The 21,254-nt window shown below is 30.0% G+C and overlaps 2 protein-coding genes and 4 long non-coding RNA genes across 6 annotated transcripts; 3 read left to right on the top strand and 3 right to left on the bottom strand.

The window, feature by feature from the left end:
- The first annotated feature begins 718 nt into the window (after positions 1-718).
- LOC117134286 lies at positions 719-4,426 on the top strand. Its single transcript, XR_004458529.1, has 2 exons — positions 719-1,106; positions 1,192-4,426. It is a non-coding gene; the product is annotated as an uncharacterized LOC117134286 (long non-coding RNA).
- On the bottom strand, positions 2,475-6,717 carry LOC117134287. The gene is made up of 2 exons (XR_004458530.1): positions 4,427-6,717; positions 2,475-4,333 (listed from the first exon to the last, which is right to left on the bottom strand). It is a non-coding gene; the product is annotated as an uncharacterized LOC117134287 (long non-coding RNA).
- Positions 6,718-7,677: 960 nt separating this feature from the next.
- On the top strand, positions 7,678-11,387 carry LOC117134028. Its single transcript, XR_004458139.1, has 2 exons — positions 7,678-8,064; positions 8,150-11,387. It is a non-coding gene; the product is annotated as an uncharacterized LOC117134028 (long non-coding RNA).
- On the bottom strand, positions 9,551-13,659 carry LOC117134029. The gene is made up of 2 exons (XR_004458140.1): positions 11,388-13,659; positions 9,551-11,294 (listed from the first exon to the last, which is right to left on the bottom strand). It is a non-coding gene; the product is annotated as an uncharacterized LOC117134029 (long non-coding RNA).
- Positions 13,660-14,630: 971 nt separating this feature from the next.
- LOC103868984 (probable xyloglucan endotransglucosylase/hydrolase protein 30) lies at positions 14,631-17,819 on the top strand. Its single transcript, XM_033291454.1, has 4 exons — positions 14,631-15,026; positions 15,112-15,212; positions 15,518-15,726; positions 17,083-17,819. The coding sequence occupies exons 1-4, from the start codon at positions 14,831-14,833 to the stop codon at positions 17,606-17,608; spliced, it is 1,032 nt and encodes a 343-aa protein (XP_033147345.1). The 5' UTR covers positions 14,631-14,830; the 3' UTR covers positions 17,609-17,819.
- A 2,208-nt stretch (positions 17,820-20,027) lies between these two features.
- LOC103868983 (putative F-box protein At1g46984) lies at positions 20,028-20,870 on the bottom strand. The gene has a single exon (XM_033292665.1). It carries the CDS (start codon positions 20,868-20,870, stop codon positions 20,028-20,030), a length of 843 nt encoding a protein of 280 aa, XP_033148556.1.
- Positions 20,871-21,254: the final 384 nt, after the last annotated feature.

The following is a 21,254-nucleotide window of genomic DNA, read 5'->3' as shown; positions in this document are numbered from 1 at the left end:
ATATTAAGTTGTCAATAATTGTTCAAAATGTTTATCAAAAAAATTCAAAGCAAATTCGAAATTAAAATACTTATGTATTTTAAATGGTATATAATTTATTTAAAAAAAATATTGATATACATATATATAATATTTATTAAATGAGATTTCCTGCTTCTGTAATTTCGTAATCATTTGCATCTTGTTATAATATAAATTTTAAACATGGATCACAAAAATTTCAATGTGAGATTTTTAACAACTTTAGTCATTTATATTCGTTTTTAAAAATTCAAAATCTAACATATACAAAAAAATCTAAATTTTTATTATATAGTTAACGTGGTTGTTTAATTTATTTTAATATGTTAAAATTTTAAAAATTGATAGATAATAGAGTAATTTTTATCAAATCTTTATTATTCAAAATCATTAATTGTCATATATACTTTAGCCATATTAGATAATTCCGTGATTTTTAGTTAAGGAAACAATGAAGAACATTTATGATTAATTTATGGTTAGTTTAATAAAAAGCTTATTATATATTTATATATGGACCAACATATTTTTCTAATAATTCTAAGAATGATTGTGGTGATGACATGTGGCTACAAAAATATGTTGTAGTGCTTTTCTTTTAATATATAGGAGATACAATAATAAACAGCTCCAAAATTAAAAATAAGGTTAGAATCGGAAAATAGAGAGAAGAAAAAAAGTGTTGAATTATAAATTAAGACCATGAGCGTGGAAGATAAAGAGCAATTCTCTCTCACCAAAAGACCAAACCTCTCTTCTCTTTTTTTGTCTTTTTTTTTTGTTTTTGGTTTAAAGCAAACCTCTCTTCTCTTATCTCAAAAGATTATGTGTAATTAATAAATAGAAAATTATTAATCTCTCCTTAATCCCAGGAAGAATATAGAAAAAAATGTCTAAATTATCGTATAATCTCATCTTCTCGATTATCATCTTGGTCTTCTTGTGTTTGGGTTTGAGATCATCAGCGTTTACGAATCTCAATACCTTAAGCTTCGAAGAATCACTTTCTCCTCTATTCGGTGATGCCAATCTCGTCCGTTCTCCTGATGATCTCTCCGTTCGCCTCCTCCTCGATAAGTACACCGGTATATACCTATTTATGTGTGTGTTTTCACATGGATTCTTTATTTTATTTTATGATCACAGTTTGATGATGATGATTATGCATAGGTTCTGGTTTCATATCATCGAATATGTATCAACATGGATTTTACAGCTCTATGATCAAACTTCCCGCCGATATATCAAGGAACAATCACACCTATTTCAAGATCAATTGAATTCGCAGATAAATTTCCTGACGAGTTAAGAGAAAAGACCCAATTACAAAGATTTTTAGGATGTCTAAACTATGTTTCAGACTTCTTACCCAATCTTAGGAAAACAATTCAACCATTATTTCAACGGTTACAAAATAATCCAAAACCATGGACTAATCAACATACCCTTTTAGTCAAACAAGTTAAGCAAAAGGTTAAAACTCTTCCATGCCTTTCCATACCAAATCCTGAAGCTGACATGATAGTTGAAACTGATGCTTCAGAAATAGGTTATGGTCGAATATGTATCAACATGGATTGCTAAACTGGTTGTTATTATCGGTTACTTTTTTTCTCAAAAAAGATATTAGCGGTTACTTATTTGGATTATGTTTCTGAAAAACTATACAACATTATACATATATGATGTTCTTTGTAAATATAACATATTTATTTGCGCTAAACTAAGTTTTGTATGTTATTCGAAAATGTTCTTAATAAACTTAGACATAAAAACACATCCCTAAAAAATCGCAACACCAGAAAAGCTGTATACTCTGTGTTATAAATCTTTTTTCGACCCTTATCTTTCCACCTCATATGTGATTCTTACTTTGATGTCATATTCGTTTCCATAGTTCCTATAAAAACGAAAAATGTGCTTGAAGTTTATGAAACAATATCTATAAGAATATTCTGATAGATAATGTTGAAAGAAAAACAAAACGTTTATTTTTATTTGTTGAATGCAGAAGTTAGCAACAATTGAACACAGCGGGCCAATAGTGATTGTGTGTACAGATGGTAATGGAATCACTCTCTTGTCTAAAAGAAAAGAGAAAAGGACAAAAGAAAGACAGATTGCTTCCTTAGTAATACAAAGGGAAAATAAATTCAGCCTCCATTTCTAAGTAGTACGTACCACTATATTTTCACATTATGATCAATATACTGTTCTTAGAAAGGTACTAACTTATACATTCTACACAAGCTAAAAATATAGTGGTACGTACTACGTAATGCAGAACTAATTAAAATTAACATGATGTTTCTTTGCGGCTCGTATCACATAATATCACAAGTCTCCTAGCTTTAGTTTTTTTCTTTTTTTTTTTGAACTTTTCCTAGCTTTAGTTTATGAAAAAAAAATCGTTATACAACTTATTAGCAGATTGCGATATAAAATTAAACACAGTTTTGTATTGTAGTTATGTAAGTTTAAGACTGTGTCTTTATAACTTTCGAAAAAGTATTTTTATATTGTAATAATATTGACATGTATGCTTTTGTTTGGCAAACAATATAGACATGCATGTTTCTTTTATTTTCTTTTCTTTTCTTTTTGTCAGCAAATAGATTAGTTTGTTGTTCTCATATTTGTAGAAAACTTGTAAATAAATTTATTGTTTGATTTGTATAAATAAGTAGATTGCAAAATAATCAAAATACAGACAACCTTACACATCTGTGATTTATGGTTGATTTGTATAAATAAGTATATTGCAAAATAATATAAATACAGACAACCTTATACAACTACGATTTATGCACCATAAACGATTTAACTATTTTATTAGCAGATCATGATAATATACCGTTATTACTCATAATTAAAATCCATGGGTTAGTTTTGTCTTCTAATTGCTTTGCGCTAATAAGTTGATGGCCAGATGCATGCATAGATGTTAGAGAGTAGAGAGGTTGGTAAACCAAATCAACTAACTACACATTTACATATACAGCCCTGTCGCACATATAAATCATGATTTTTATTTGTATATTGAGAGTTGGTAACTAAATTTAGAAGGATTAATTAGCACAATTGAAGTGAAGTATGATCGTAAGCTTTTAAAACGATTAGTTTCTTTTGTCTGGTCTCGGTAGTTCATTTAGGTATTTTTGAGAATTATTCTAAAGTGGCTCACGCTTAAATATAAGAGTATCAAAACTGGTTACTCATATAATAATTATTTGGGTGTTATGGGGATTTGACGTATCTTTTTTTTGGCTTAATATTTGACGTATCTGGTGCGGCTAACTAATTAAAGGAAATGGACCAAAGCTAATCAAATGTGTAATATGTATCAGTATATTGTCCTGAAATTTGTTACCACAAAAGTAATGTCATGTTAATCATTGTCTATCTTATTATGTTCATGACGCTACCCAATCTTTGAATTTATTAAGAATATCATAATAATATTGTGAATACGTATATAAAGCGAAAGTGAACAAAAGATATATATATAGAAAGAGGAAACATAACTAATTAAAGTATTATGATAGAAAATCATAACTAATTAAAGTACAAAAGAGAGCATGGAAATGTTTACGTTTGGCTGTCCATAGTTTTGGAATCTATACCTTCTTTTATATTATTTGTTGTCAACGACCTTTCCATTAATTTAAAGTGTTGATTAGTGTAACTACCTAATATGAGCAACTACACGTAAATTTATATATTTATGTATAAAATCATATTTTAGTGATGAAGATGACCGGCTATAATGTACAGTATGCATGGGAATACAGATAAAAGACTCTTTGACATCCATTTCATACTCAATTGCATGCTTAGACCATGATTAATCCCAGTTTCTTAACTCAGGTTCTTAGCTTCGACTAAGAAACGGTTCTTAGCTTTTTTAGATTTTAACTAAGAAAAATTAAGAACCGTCTTTTAAATAAGAGATATAAGAGCCGTTTCTTAGCCGAAAAATGTAAAAAAAAAATATCAAATCATGAGTTAAGAACCCCAACTAAAAAACTGGGGTTAATCATACCCTTTAAAACCGCTTATAATTCTCTAAAACCGGCTAAACCTGCATCTCAAAGTTAATCATGCCTTGACACCATTGAAACTGAGATCCAGTACTTCTAATTCTCTAAAACCGGCTGAACCTGCATCTCAAAGTTTCTTTTAGTTCTTGTTTCGTTCTGGAAAGACAAAACTAAACTAGGTTTTGTTAACATATATATACCTTGACCGGACAAGAAGATGAAACTGTTGTCCTTCAAGTTTAACACTTTCAAGTTTCTCATGTTTGCAAGTCCTGCCACACACCAAAACAAGAAACCGTCAAGATCATCTCCCATTTACTTATAATACAAAAAAATTCTAATAACATTTAGAAGAAATGTATAACCTTGAGGAGGGAAGACACCTTCCATATAATTAGACTCAAGATACAGAGTCCTGAGCGATGTAGCAGCAGTCAGAAAAGGAAAAATACTGTTGTCGAACATATTGTGGGAGAAATCTATGGTGATGAGCTTCTATAGTCTCCCAAAGCTCTTAAAAACCGGCTAAGAGACCGGGGCTAAGAGATAAGAGATGCAGGTTTAGCCGGTTTTAATTGTCATGTCATTCAGTTTGGTTCTCATCAGCGGAAATGACTAATCTACCTTTTTATACACGTCACCACACATAGAGTACACCAGTTATATAATTTATAAGCTAATAGATAATTTTACTCTAATTGTAGACGAACATCTAGAAGGAAAGAGCCGTTTAAATGCATATACACCACTTGATTGTAGATATCCGCTTTATCATATTATCATTTCTATTACAAAATCTTAGACAATTTTTTTGTAACTGGTTTTACAATCTTAACATTTTGTATGTAACGATCTATATATACAACCAAAACATTTAAATGCACAACTTCGTTAAAACACAAACGAAGGAAACAAAAAATACACGTCCTAACTCCCAATAATAATTGAAAAAACTCCCAATATAACATATTACAGCAAATGGTTTAACATATATACATCATATTAGAAATTACAAAAATTATTCTAGTGAATTGAGAAAACCCGTAGTATTTTTATTACTATGTAAATTACGGATCTTAAATCCGAGTTAGTCTTTGGAAATTTTATTTGAAAAAAATAATATTTCGTACCAACTTCCTTATACTACCATTATGCGAGTAACGTTTTAGTAAACTGAATGCTATATTAGTTTTTTATAATTTTTTCAACTTTTTTTTCTTTCGTGGAAGCACCGTGGCCTAGTGGTCAAGGTTTAAAGGCTTCTACACCCAGGTCTGGAGTTTAAACTCCAGACAACGCAATTTCTACAAGAAGAGGTCTAGATTTCAGTTCCCGGAGAAGGAGAGTTATACAGAAAATTAGAGAAAATGCTTACAAAAGATCTTCAGCGTGGCACAAAGAGTACCGTCAGGAATGGATCTCAGAGGATTACTCAGGGTGATGCTATCAGGCGTGAATCCTTATAAGACATGTAGAATTGTCGGCTGTAATATCGTCTATGTAATGTTTCTTATAATTTGTAATAGCATAATTAACTAGACAAAAAAAAAACTGAATGCTATAGTAATCGAATTTCAAACAATTTTTAGAAACAATAAGCCACTGGCCGGTTAATTATCATTATGTACCTATCTCTACATTATGGAAGTTTTAGTTGAAGAATCTTGTCGTATACATTCAATATGTTGCAGTTGATCATTGTTATTAACCATTGGATATCATACTTTGATTCAATTTCCATTATTTTCCATTGCTATACTCATTGCCGATCCAGATCTTTTATCATCATTAATTCACTTTACAAAAATCTCAAATGCTCTTGGGGAATGATAAGAGATCTTCAAATAATATTCACTCATAAAATTTTAGATCCAAAATCACTTAAATCATCAAACATTTGGCTCCAAACAACTAATTTTAAAAAATCTTATAATATTTTTACAACCACGCATTTGTATCAGATTAGAGGGTTTCATGTTGATAATCCATTTCGGAAGAAAATGCAACGTAGGAGACTGAAATTGATAATAACTTTTGTTTGGTATTTACTACAATGGTCTTATTTGACGAGTGAAACACAGACTAATTAAGGATTTTAGTTATTAATAGACAAACATTTTTTAGTTTAATTTGTCTTATATTTTAGGGGTACTATCCTTCTCTGTATCAAGTTTATAGGTTTTAGAAAGATAATAATCAAATATATTTAGATTAGATAATAATCAAATTGATAATAACTTTTGTTTGGTATTTTACTACAATGGTCTTATGTTCATTCTGAGACTATCTTTAGTTCAATTTAGATTATAATTTTTTCTAAATAATCTAACTCTCTAAATATAGCCATTCTAATTTTTTAATAATAAATTTGTCGGATAATTTATTCTCTGTCTGATTCAAATTTATTTTCTTGATTGGTTATTCCTTAAATACACATTTAAATGTCTCTACTGTACTATTTAATAGTAGTAGTACTAGGTTAAGACCCGCGCATTTGGGCGGGATGAATATTATATATAAATTATTTTTAAGTATTATATATTTTTTACATATTATGAAATAATAAATATATATTAAATAATTAAAATTTTAGTAACTATTACGTATATAATTAAATTGGTACAAATATTTAAATAAATTTTATTAATTGAGACAAACACTTTTTCTACTTTATATGTTATAAAATTAAGTTTACATGATATTAACATAGATATATAGTATATTTTTAATATTGACATCTGTTAAAATATATTTTATCCTCATATTATTTTTGATCGTTTGTATTTCTTTATAACAAAAATTTTAAATCAATGATAATAGTAAATAATTTGTGGGATGTTTAATAGTTTTAGTAATTTATAATTTTAAAAACATTCAATTCAAATTTTAAAATCTAAATATTAAGTTGTCAATAATTGTTCAAAATGTTTATCAAAAAAATTCAAAGCAAATTCGAAATTAAAATACTTATGTATTTTAAATGGTATATAATTTATTTAAAAAAAATATTGATATACATATATATAATATTTATTAAATGAGATTTCCTGCTTCTGTAATTTCGTAATCATTTGCATCTTGTTATAATATAAATTTTAAACATGGATCACAAAAATTTCAATGTGAGATTTTTAACAACTTTAGTCATTTATATTCGTTTTTAAAAATTCAAAATCTAACATATACAAAAAAATCTAAATTTTTATTATATAGTTAACGTGGTTGTTTAATTTATTTTAATATGTTAAAATTTTAAAAATTGATAGATAATAGAGTAATTTTTATCAAATCTTTATTATTCAAAATCATTAATTGTCATATATACTTTAGCCATATTAGATAATTCCGTGATTTTTAGTTAAGGAAACAATGAAGAACATTTATGATTAATTTATGGTTAGTTTAATAAAAAGCTTATTATATATTTATATATGGACCAACATATTTTTCTAATAATTCTAAGAATGATTGTGGTGATGACATGTGGCTACAAAAATATGTTGTAGTGCTTTTCTTTTAATATATAGGAGATACAATAATAAACAGCTCCAAAATTAAAAATAAGGTTAGAATCGGAAAATAGAGAGAAGAAAAAAAGTGTTGAATTATAAATTAAGACCATGAGCGTGGAAGATAAAGAGCAATTCTCTCTCACCAAAAGACCAAACCTCTCTTCTCTTTTTTTGTCTTTTTTTTTTGTTTTTGGTTTAAAGCAAACCTCTCTTCTCTTATCTCAAAAGATTATGTGTAATTAATAAATAGAAAATTATTAATCTCTCCTTAATCCCAGGAAGAATATAGAAAAAAATGTCTAAATTATCGTATAATCTCATCTTCTCGATTATCATCTTGGTCTTCTTGTGTTTGGGTTTGAGATCATCAGCGTTTACGAATCTCAATACCTTAAGCTTCGAAGAATCACTTTCTCCTCTATTCGGTGATGCCAATCTCGTCCGTTCTCCTGATGATCTCTCCGTTCGCCTCCTCCTCGATAAGTACACCGGTATATACCTATTTATGTGTGTGTTTTCACATGGATTCTTTATTTTATTTTATGATCACAGTTTGATGATGATGATTATGCATAGGTTCTGGTTTCATATCATCGAATATGTATCAACATGGATTTTACAGCTCTATGATCAAACTTCCCGCCGATATATCAAGGAACAATCACACCTATTTCAAGATCAATTGAATTCGCAGATAAATTTCCTGACGAGTTAAGAGAAAAGACCCAATTACAAAGATTTTTAGGATGTCTAAACTATGTTTCAGACTTCTTACCCAATCTTAGGAAAACAATTCAACCATTATTTCAACGGTTACAAAATAATCCAAAACCATGGACTAATCAACATACCCTTTTAGTCAAACAAGTTAAGCAAAAGGTTAAAACTCTTCCATGCCTTTCCATACCAAATCCTGAAGCTGACATGATAGTTGAAACTGATGCTTCAGAAATAGGTTATGGTCGAATATGTATCAACATGGATTGCTAAACTGGTTGTTATTATCGGTTACTTTTTTTCTCAAAAAAGATATTAGCGGTTACTTATTTGGATTATGTTTCTGAAAAACTATACAACATTATACATATATGATGTTCTTTGTAAATATAACATATTTATTTGCGCTAAACTAAGTTTTGTATGTTATTCGAAAATGTTCTTAATAAACTTAGACATAAAAACACATCCCTAAAAAATCGCAACACCAGAAAAGCTGTATACTCTGTGTTATAAATCTTTTTTCGACCCTTATCTTTCCACCTCATATGTGATTCTTACTTTGATGTCATATTCGTTTCCATAGTTCCTATAAAAACGAAAAATGTGCTTGAAGTTTATGAAACAATATCTATAAGAATATTCTGATAGATAATGTTGAAAGAAAAACAAAACGTTTATTTTTATTTGTTGAATGCAGAAGTTAGCAACAATTGAACACAGCGGGCCAATAGTGATTGTGTGTACAGATGGTAATGGAATCACTCTCTTGTCTAAAAGAAAAGAGAAAAGGACAAAAGAAAGACAGATTGCTTCCTTAGTAATACAAAGGGAAAATAAATTCAGCCTCCATTTCTAAGTAGTACGTACCACTATATTTTCACATTATGATCAATATACTGTTCTTAGAAAGGTACTAACTTATACATTCTACACAAGCTAAAAATATAGTGGTACGTACTACGTAATGCAGAACTAATTAAAATTAACATGATGTTTCTTTGCGGCTCGTATCACATAATATCACAAGTCTCCTAGCTTTAGTTTTTTTCTTTTTTTTTTTGAACTTTTCCTAGCTTTAGTTTATGAAAAAAAAATCGTTATACAACTTATTAGCAGATTGCGATATAAAATTAAACACAGTTTTGTATTGTAGTTATGTAAGTTTAAGACTGTGTCTTTATAACTTTCGAAAAAGTATTTTTATATTGTAATAATATTGACATGTATGCTTTTTGTTTGGCAAACAATATAGACATGCATGTTTCTTTTATTTTCTTTTCTTTTCTTTTTGTCAGCAAATAGATTAGTTTGTTGTTCTCATATTTGTAGAAAACTTGTAAATAAATTTATTGTTTGATTTGTATAAATAAGTAGATTGCAAAATAATCAAAATACAGACAACCTTACACATCTGTGATTTATGGTTGATTTGTATAAATAAGTATATTGCAAAATAATATAAATACAGACAACCTTATACAACTACGATTTATGCACCATAAACGATTTAACTATTTTATTAGCAGATCATGATAATATACCGTTATTACTCATAATTAAAATCCATGGGTTAGTTTTGTCTTCTAATTGCTTTGCGCTAATAAGTTGATGGCCAGATGCATGCATAGATGTTAGAGAGTAGAGAGGTTGGTAAACCAAATCAACTAACTACACATTTACATATACAGCCCTGTCGCACATATAAATCATGATTTTTATTTGTATATTGAGAGTTGGTAACTAAATTTAGAAGGATTAATTAGCACAATTGAAGTGAAGTATGATCGTAAGCTTTTAAAACGATTAGTTTCTTTTGTCTGGTCTCGGTAGTTCATTTAGGTATTTTTGAGAATTATTCTAAAGTGGCTCACGCTTAAATATAAGAGTATCAAAACTGGTTACTCATATAATAATTATTTGGGTGTTATGGGGATTTGACGTATCTTTTTTTTGGCTTAATATTTGACGTATCTGGTGCGGCTAACTAATTAAAGGAAATGGACCAAAGCTAATCAAATGTGTAATATGTATCAGTATATTGTCCTGAAATTTGTTACCACAAAAGTAATGTCATGTTAATCATTGTCTATCTTATTATGTTCATGACGCTACCCAATCTTTGAATTTATTAAGAATATCATAATAATATTGTGAATACGTATATAAAGCGAAAGTGAACAAAAGATATATATATAGAAAGAGGAAACATAACTAATTAAAGTATTATGATAGAAAATCATAACTAATTAAAGTACAAAAGAGAGCATGGAAATGTTTACGTTTGGCTGTCCATAGTTTTGGAATCTATACCTTCTTTTATATTATTTGTTGTCAACGACCTTTCCATTAATTTAAAGTGTTGATTAGTGTAACTACCTAATATGAGCAACTACACGTAAATTTATATATTTATATATAAAATCATATTTTAGTGATGAAGATGACCGGCTATAATGTACAGTATGCATGGGAATACAGATAAAAGACTCTTTGACATCCATTTCATACTCAATTGCATACTTAGACCATGATTAATCCCAGTTTCTTAACTCAGGTTCTTAGCTTCGACTAAGAAACGGTTCTTAGCTTTTTTAGATTTTAACTAAGAAAAATTAAGAACCGTCTTTTAAATAAGAGATATAAGAGCCGTTTCTTAGCCGAAAAATGTAAAAAAAAAAAATATCAAATCATGAGTTAAGAACCCCAACTAAAAAACTGGGGTTAATCATACCCTTTAAAACCGCTTATAATTCTCTAAAACCGGCTAAACCTGCATCTCAAAGTTAATCATGCCTTGACACCATTGAAACTGAGATCCAGTACTTCTAATTCTCTAAAACCGGCTGAACCTGCATCTCAAAGTTTCTTTTAGTTCTTGTTTCGTTCTGGAAAGACAAAACTAAACTAGGTTTTGTTAACATATATATACCTTGACCGGACAAGAAGATGAAACTGTTGTCCTTCAAGTTTAACACTTTCAAGTTTCTCATGTTTGCAAGTCCTGCCACACACCAAAACAAGAAACCGTCAAGATCATCTCCCATTTACTTATAATACAAAAAAATTCTAATAACATTTAGAAGAAATGTATAACCTTGAGGAGGGAAGACACCTTCCATATAATTAGACTCAAGATACAGAGTCCTGAGCGATGTAGCAGCAGTCAGAAAAGGAAAAATACTGTTGTCGAACATATTGTGGGAGAAATCTATGGTGATGAGCTTCTATAGTCTCCCAAAGCTCTTAAAAACCGGCTAAGAGACCGGGGCTAAGAGATAAGAGATGCAGGTTTAGCCGGTTTTAATTGTCATGTCATTCAGTTTGGTTCTCATCAGCGGAAATGACTAATCTACCTTTTTATACACGTCACCACACATAGAGTACACCAGTTATATAATTTATAAGCTAATAGATAATTTTACTCTAATTGTAGACGAACATCTAGAAGGAAAGAGCCGTTTAAATGCATATACACCACTTGATTGTAGATATCCGCTTTATCATATTATCATTTCTATTACAAAATCTTAGACAATTTTTTTGTAACTGGTTTTACAATCTTAACATTTTGTATGTAACGATCTATATATACAACCAAAACATTTAAATGCACAACTTCGTTAAAACACAAACGAAGGAAACAAAAAATACACGTCCTAACTCCCAATAATAATTGAAAAAACTCCCAATATAACATATTACAGCAAATGGTTTAACATATATACATCATATTAGAAATTACAAAAATTATTCTAGTGAATTGAGAAAACCCGTAGTATTTTTATTACTATGTAAATTACGGATCTTAAATCCGAGTTAGTCTTTGGAAATTTTATTTGAAAAAAATAATATTTCGTACCAACTTCCTTATACTACCATTATGCGAGTAACGTTTTAGTAAACTGAATGCTATATTAGTTTTTTATAATTTTTTCAACTTTTTTTTCTTTCGTGGAAGCACCGTGGCCTAGTGGTCAAGGTTTAAAGGCTTCTACACCCAGGTCTGGAGTTTAAACTCCAGACAACGCAATTTCTACAAGAAGAGGTCTAGATTTCAGTTCCCGGAGAAGGAGAGTTATACAGAAAATTAGAGAAAATGCTTACAAAAGATCTTCAGCGTGGCACAAAGAGTACCGTCAGGAATGGATCTCAGAGGATTACTCAGGGTGATGCTATCAGGCGTGAATCCTTATAAGACATGTAGAATTGTCGGCTGTAATATCGTCTATGTAATGTTTCTTATAATTTGTAATAGCATAATTAACTAGACAAAAAAAAAACTGAATGCTATAGTAATCGAATTTCAAACAATTTTTAGAAACAATAAGCCACTGGCCGGTTAATTATCATTATGTACCTATCTCTACATTATGGAAGTTTTAGTTGAAGAATCTTGTCGTATACATTCAATATGTTGCAGTTGATCATTGTTATTAACCATTGGATATCATACTTTGATTCAATTTCCATTATTTTCCATTGCTATACTCATTGCCGATCCAGATCTTTTATCATCATTAATTCACTTTACAAAAATCTCAAATGCTCTTGGGGAATGATAAGAGATCTTCAAATAATATTCACTCATAAAATTTTAGATCCAAAATCACTTAAATCATCAAACATTTGGCTCCAAACAACTAATTTTAAAAAATCTTATAATATTTTTACAACCACGCATTTGTATCAGATTAGAGGGTTTCATGTTGATAATCCATTTCGGAAGAAAATGCAACGTAGGAGACTGAAATTGATAATAACTTTTGTTTGGTATTTACTACAATGGTCTTATTTGACGAGTGAAACGCAGACTAATTAAGGATTTTAGTTATTAATAGACAAACATTTTTTAGTTTAATTTGTCTTATATTTTAGGGGTACTATCCTTCTCTGTATCAAGTTTATAGGTTTTAGAAAGATAATAATCAAATATATTTAGATTAGATAATAATCAAATTGATAATAACTTTTGTTTGGTATTTTACTACAATGGTCTTATGTTCATTCTGAGACTATCTTTAGTTCAATTTAGATTATAATTTTTTCTAAATAATCTAACTCTCTAAATATAGCCATTCTAATTTTTTAATAATAAATTTGTCGGATAATTTATTCTCTGTCTGATTCAAATTTATTTTCTTGATTGGTTATTCCTTAAATACACATTTAAATGTCTCTACTGTACTATTTAATAGTAGTAGTACTAGGTTAAGACCCGCGCATTTGGGCGGGATGAATATTATATATAAATTATTTTTAAGTATTATATATTTTTTACATATTATGAAATAATAAATATATATTAAATAATTAAAATTTTAGTAACTATTACGTATATAATTAAATTGGTACAAATATTTAAATAAATTTTATTAATTGAGACAAACACTTTTTCTACTTTATATGTTATAAAATTAAGTTTACATGATATTAACATAGATATATAGTATATTTTTAATATTGACATCTGTTAAAATATATTTTATCCTCATATTATTTTTGATCGTTTGTATTTCTTTATAACAAAAATTTTAAATCAATGATAATAGTAAATAATTTGTGGGATGTTTAATAGTTTTAGTAATTTATAATTTTAAAAACATTCAATTCAAATTTTAAAATCTAAATATTAAGTTGTCAATAATTGTTCAAAATGTTTATCAAAAAAATTCAAAGCAAATTCGAAATTAAAATACTTATGTATTTTAAATGGTATATAATTTATTTAAAAAAAATATTGATATACATATATATAATATTTATTAAATGAGATTTCCTGCTTCTGTAATTTCGTAATCATTTGCATCTTGTTATAATATAAATTTTAAACATGGATCACAAAAATTTCAATGTGAGATTTTTAACAACTTTAGTCATTTATATTCGTTTTTAAAAATTCAAAATCTAACATATACAAAAAAATCTAAATTTTTATTATATAGTTAACGTGGTTGTTTAATTTATTTTAATATGTTAAAATTTTAAAAATTGATAGATAATAGAGTAATTTTTATCAAATCTTTATTATTCAAAATCATTAATTGTCATATATACTTTAGCCATATTAGGTAATTCCGTGATTTTTAGTTAAGGAAACAATGAAGAACATTTATGATTAATTTATGGTTAGTTTAATAAAAAGCTTATTATATATTTATATATGGACCAACATATTTTTCTAATAATTCTAATAATGATTGTGGTGATGACATGTGGCTACAAAAATATGTTGTAGTGCTTTTCTTTTAATATATAGGAGATACAATAATAAACAGCTCCAAAATTAAAAAGAAGGTTAGAATCGGAAAATAGAGAGAAGAAAAAAAGTGTTGAATTATAAATTAAGACCATGAGCGTGGAAGATAAAGAGCAATTCTCTCTCACCAAAAGACCAAACCTCTCTTCTCTTTTTTTGTCTTTTTTTTTTTGTTTTTGGTTTAAAGCAAACCTCTCTTCTCTTATCTCAAAAGATTATGTGTAATTAATAAATAGAAAATTATTAATCTCTTCTTAATCCCAGGAAGAATATAGAAAAAAATGTCTAAATTATCGTATAATCTCATCTTCTCGATTATCATCTTGGTCTTCTTGTGTTTGGGTTTGAGATCATCAGCGTTTACGAATCTCAATACCTTAAGCTTCGAAGAATCACTTTCTCCTCTATTCGGTGATGCCAATCTCGTCCGTTCTCCTGATGATCTCTCCGTTCGCCTCCTCCTCGATAAGTACACCGGTATATACCTATTTATGTGTGTGTTTTCACATGGATTCTTTATTTTATTTTATGATCACAGTTTGATGATGATGATTATGCATAGGTTCTGGTTTCATATCATCGAATATGTATCAACATGGATTTTACAGCTCTATGATCAAACTTCCCGCCGATTATACTGCCGGCGTTGTCGTCGCCTTTTATGTAAGTCCCCGGACATTTGTTTTCTTTTTCTGTTTGATTAGCATAAAACTGTTTTCATAACAAAATAGTTTTTCTTTTCTTTCTTTTATTGATCTGCATGATGGTTAATTTTTTTTTCTTTTTTGACCAAAGTGTTCATTATATTCTTGGAGGATCATGAATATAACTCATTTGGTTAAAGAAGAAATCTCCTTTTCTGCATAGAAAATAGTCAATAATTTCCCCCGAGAAAATGGTTTATGTTTCATTAGATCCAACTTAATTTTAATCTGATGATATTGAGATTATTAATTTTGAATCTGCAGACATCAAACGGAGACGTGTTCCAGAAAACACACGACGAATTAGACATAGAGTTTTTAGGAAACATAAAAGGAAAGCCATGGAGGTTTCAGACAAATCTCTACGGAAATGGAAGCACGCCTAGAGGTCGCGAAGAGAGATATCGTCTCTGGTTCGATCCTTCTAAAGAGTTTCATCGTTACAGCATCCTCTGGACTCCTCACAAGATCATGTAAGTCTTTGTAATCGATCATTTTTCACCGTTTAGCTTGAACAGCGTTGACTAAACCCGGTTTAATTATATGACCAGCTTCATGAAAAAAAAAAGAATGTTTGTCTTTCAGAAAACGTTTCTTTCTTCCTAAGATAGTTAATGAATCTACATTATTCTCCCTCTTCTTTTTTTCTGGTTTTACCTTTTTTCTCTTTTATCTAATACAAAATTCCAAAAATGAAAGAGAATCAGCTTTTTTAGAATAATTAATTAGGTACTGCTGTAAAAAACATCAGCTTAGCTTTATAGTTTTTGACACGTAAGTCTCAGTCATCACGCGAAGCGTCTTAATTAAAAGCCGAATTAGGTGTTCAAATATAGGACTTTTTATTGACCTTCTTGTTCATATAAAGAAACGTCAGGAATAGAGTTAATAAAATAAAAAACGAAAATAACTTTAACGAGAATACAAGTATATAACTAAGGCCTAAATGGCGTTTAATTAGCAATTTAGAAAATCAGCAATGCTTTATTTTATTCTAACACTCTAATTTTTTTTCTCTTTTTACCACTGACATCATTTTGCTCTTTTCCACCTAATTATTCAAACTCATTTTATTTTTAATCTCTAGTATATTTTTATGTAATAAAATTCATCACTATACCTCTCTATTTTAATTCATTTTCATATCATTTTTAATTTGGTATATAATAATAATAGTTTTAGATATTAAAATATTTATTAATATCCATTTAACAAAAAGTATTTTAAGAACATCAAAATAGTGGATTAGATGTTAAAAAGAATAATTATTATGAAAAATGTTTTTAGATTATACAAATGATGAATTTTGATATATTTTTTTTTAAAAAATTTATAAAATAATTGAGTTTGAAGAATTTGGTGAAAATAAAAATCATTAAAATTTTGACAACCAATAAAAAGAGAATACATGGCACTGCATACCCCATCCAATTATTTCAACATGTTGCTTATGTGATTTTTACATATATTTTCTATTCAATCAACGGTTTCATTACATTGGATTAAGCTGTTGAATCATTGTTCATCATGTCTAAATGGTCTTACTAGTATTCATTATTGCATCTATATCTTCACTGAAGTTTTTTCGTTTTTTTTCTTCTAATAAGTGAAAAGAACATTTCAATCAGAACTAAAAAAACTTGTCGCCAGACAAAAAAAAGACTAAATATTTATCATGTTTCAGGTTATTTCTGTTAGCTATTGTTAATTTTTCATTCTATCATTTAATTTTTCAGTATGATTCCTTGTTGTTCAATTTATAACTGATTATTATTATTATAAACATAAGTTTCTTTTGTGGCCAATTAATTAATTGAAATAATTATCAGATTTTGGGTTGATGATGTACCAATAAGAGAAGTGATAAGAAGTGAAGCAATGGGAGCCGATTATCCAGCGAAGCCAATGGCTCTTTACGCCACCATCTGGGATGCCTCCGATTGGGCAACCTCCGGCGGAAAATATAAAGCCAATTACAAATTTGCCCCCTTCGTCGCCGAGTTCAAATCTTTCTCCCTCGATGGCTGCTCCGTTGATCCCATCCAAGAAGTTCCTGTTGATTGCGCTGACTCTGTTGAGTTCCTTGAATCGCAAGATTACTCTGCCATCAATTCACATCAACGTGCCGCCATGAGAAGATTCCGACAACGGTTTATGTATTATTCTTATTGTTACGATACAGTTAGGTATCCAGAGCCACCACCGGAGTGCGTGATTGTTCCGGCGGAGAAGGTTAGGTTTAGGGATACGGGTAGGTTGAAATTTGGTGGTACAGAGGCTCGTGAACGGCGGAGAAATCGCCGGCAACAAAGGCCAGAGATTGAGAGTGATCCTGATGAGAGAAAGCTTTTATAATAATATATATATTCCTTTGTTGTTTACTATTTAAAATTCATTTGTGAGTAAAAATAAAAAATAAAAAATAAAAGAGTGAAGATATGAAAAAAGAAAGAGAGAATGTGGCAGAGTTAGATTCATAATGTAAATTATAAAAACATATCAAAAATGTTATATGTAAGACCAAGTTTGGTTTTTGTTACAAATAAATTTGAAATATATGAAAGTATCTGGTAAAAACGAAGTAAATTTTTAACAAAATTGTTGAAAGTTCACATAAAAGACCACATGATAGGGTACAAAGTACCTTTTATAAATTTAAGGATCTTCTCATTAAGAGATACAAACTAACTGTAAAGACTACAACAAATAGAAATGGAAACAATAGAAAATAAGCATAAATGAGAAGATTTATCAGCATGGATAACGAATCACCGTGAAAACAGTGCAGGGAGTAACATCAACACCACCCAAAATCGAAGAAATCCAAAGCTTACCACATAGATTAGGCTGATGGTCTTAGACATTCGGGTCACGGAAGGATAAAGATACTTTCTCAGGGCTGGGTTGATACAGTACACTATCAGGGTATGAGGGACTGATTGGAGCCAAAAATACAAGACCTTCCCTGTCACATTTACATATGGAATTTGAAAGTTTCATCAAGGCGATGGAAATCATGAAATATTTTTGCTCAGATGGTGAAGATGGTTTCAGAAACATAAGAATAGCATGTTTTCACAATTTATTTGGAAGAAATTTAGCATGAAGGAAAAAAACAATTTGCAGCAACATACATACCTAGGACTCAAAATACAAGGACAGACAACCTCACACATGGTGCTCGAAATCGTCAGTCGTACTTTGTCTACATAGTCACGGACTCTCTCGTTTGGTTACCGTAGTCTTAGAGCATGTTTAATGGAGAGTTCTTAGGGTGGGATTCTTAGCGGAACATAAGAACCTGTCTCTTAACTTTTAACTAAAAATGCTAAGAACCGGTACTGTGCGTTTCTTTACGAACCGGTTCTTAGTTTTTTTAGTTAAAAGTTAAGAGACGGGTTCTTATATTCCGCTAAGAACCTCACCCTATGGGACGTAAGTCTTTTTCTCCTTGACTCTCTCTCTCTCTCTCTCTCTCTCTCTCTCTCTCTCTCTAGGGTTTAATGATGCATTGTTAGTGAGACAAGTATGGCAGTTTAAAAAAAAAAGTATGGCAGTGTTTTTTAAGTTTAGAATTTATCATTACTAAAAATGCATGAAAATTAAAAGATTTTTTAGAAAAATTACTTATATGCAGTTATTTTTGAAAACATAAAATTATTTACTGAATAGTTCTTTGGAAATAGTATTAATTTTTTTTCACATGAATTTCTCAAAATTATATTAGTATAAGTTTCTGAGAAACTCATGTTGAAATACTTCCAATGCGGATGACTTTAATGCATGCCGCGCCATTGAAAATATATAAAAGTATATGAACTTTTGCAACTGAAATTGATTATACATGAAAGTTGATTGTTTGTTGCAATTTTGATCTAGCAAGTCAATTCACCAACGTTGGATTCTCAATATGGTTACTGAAAGATAAGACAAAGATCAGACTTCCTCACCATCCGCAACTCCATTTGTACCAATGGCTCCTAAAAGGCTGCAAAAGGTAGATAACCTTCAACCATTCTTCCTTATTGGTATGATACCGGGTTTGCGGGTCAACCCGCTCCGCACGACCCGCCAACCCGCGGATCGATTCTTTTTTTTTTAGTTAAAATTTCGACCCGCTCAACCCGCAAAGAAAAAAACTAATACCCGCACCCGCCCTGCTTTATTTTGCGGGTAACCCGCAGGACCCGCGGGTTATATTTTTAATTAAAAAATAATTATTTAATTAGTTTTTCTATAAAATAATATATTTATAAGTAATTTTTATATTATTTTTTAAAAATTTAATTATTTTTTTTTTAAAATTAATTATTATTTTTTAAATAATTTTTTTTCTTAAAAAATAGTATTTTTCAAAAAAAAAAAAGATTTTATTTTATTTTGCGGATTGGCGGGTAACCGCAAATCAAAATCCACCAATCCGCACCCACCCCGTATAAAATAGTCTTAACCCGCACCCGCACCAATGGTATCACCAAAAACTCACAGCTCACGAGTCACGAGTCACGAGGATTAACGAGATGTGGCGTATCTACTTCTATGTAAAATTTGTTTCTCAAGTTTACGTAATCTGTAAGTGATATACATGCATATAAAAAACGCAGTAGCATGAAAAGAATAACAAGATCAATGTCGTTGAGAGTTAAGCACCAGAAAATACACAAGTAATCAAATCAAACATTAAGATACATAAATGATCAATTGAAGAAAAGAAACAAACTAGGGAACAACAAAAAAGGAGAGAAATAAAAACCCGCGATCAGCCATGGATTTATTACAGAAACATCACATTCTCAACATGGTTTGTGAAGGTGAATATTGCTTCAGGGCGATAATGACCCATCAACGCCTTCTCTTCAATTCCTTTGATCTCAACTCTTCTAACACTCTGTCTCTCCAAATTGTAGTAGAAGACATATAATGGATAGGTCCAACGACTTGGCGCCCAAACAATCTCACCTGAATCAGTTGCCCAAATTGATCTTATGACCATAAAAGCGGCAGTTGGCAAATGAAAGATATGCTTCGACCATTTCTCATTCTCAGGATCATCTAGAACCCATAACTGATCATGGCGACTTTGATCAAAGACTAGGGCAGCTAACTTTCCGTTGTAATTTATCCACGTCAAGAAAGTCAACATAGAGCTCTCTTCACCTATTTGTATAAACCTAAATTTCTCATACTTAACATTAAAGCAAGCTATCACTGTATTCAAATTGCTCCTAGCTATGTAATACAAAATCCCGTTGATGCATATCCCATTTTTGTAATTCTCAGGAAAATGTGGAAACAAACATTTGATTTTTCTCCACGATGGTTTTCCTTTCCCTAACGTCAAAACTTTATGTTCTCTGGAGTTAGTTTGTTTATTATACTTCGCCACAGTCATGCACAAAACCTTGAATTCATTCTCGATCGGATCATACCCCAAAAAGCTTCTCAAGTCGTTATTCTTGGCTCTCACTATAGGTAAATGTACCTGCTGACCCGTGCTAGGGTTACATAGCACAGGAACCCTTTCAATTTTTCCCTTAAACATCTGCTTATCGTAAAGATAGATAAACCCATTGGCGGACTGACAAGTTTCCTTGTACCAATCTCCAGAGAAACCCATATGATAATCTGCTATTACAATCTGCTCATCGACATTTCGAGGCTGAGGGGACGAGAAGAAATGCCACTTGCCGCCGAATTCGAACGTGAACAGAAGACGTGGCCGAGTTGACGAATGTGGGAACCGAAATTCACACTGTCGATTTCCGTTTAAATAAGGAAACTAAGAAAACCCTAGTTTCCCAGAGGACCCGGATATCTGTTAATTACCACACGTCAAGCAATCAGAACACGAGAATAACAACGACAAAATAAGAAATCGAAAAGAGAGCAAAGTAGATCTTATTCCGAATCTGCGTATGAGCGTTACAACAAGGTATAAGCCTGGGCTCGAGAGCTGTCGGCGAGATTCCTAGTTCTAGCAACCCTAAGACGGCTAAACCTA

Source organism: Brassica rapa, chromosome A05 (assembly GCF_000309985.2).
Source record: "Brassica rapa cultivar Chiifu-401-42 chromosome A05, CAAS_Brap_v3.01, whole genome shotgun sequence".
NCBI classification, from domain to species: domain Eukaryota; kingdom Viridiplantae; phylum Streptophyta; class Magnoliopsida; order Brassicales; family Brassicaceae; genus Brassica; species Brassica rapa.
The sequence above is the reverse complement of the archived record's forward strand: the minus strand, read 5'-3'. Positions and strand labels throughout refer to the sequence as shown.

Bases quoted from the DNA above. Each gene is read 5' to 3' on its own strand.
- LOC103868983 (XM_033292665.1), bottom strand. From the start codon at position 20,870: ATGGGTTTCTCTGGAGATTGGTACAAGGAAACTTGTCAGTCCGCCAAT.
- LOC103868984 (XM_033291454.1), top strand. From the start codon at position 14,831: ATGTCTAAATTATCGTATAATCTCATCTTCTCGATTATCATCTTGGTC. The intron at 15,027-15,111 runs GTATATACCTAT...GATTATGCATAG, and splicing joins CCTCCTCGATAAGTACACCG to GTTCTGGTTTCATATCATCG. The intron at 15,213-15,517 runs GTAAGTCCCCGG...TTGAATCTGCAG, and splicing joins GCGTTGTCGTCGCCTTTTAT to ACATCAAACGGAGACGTGTT.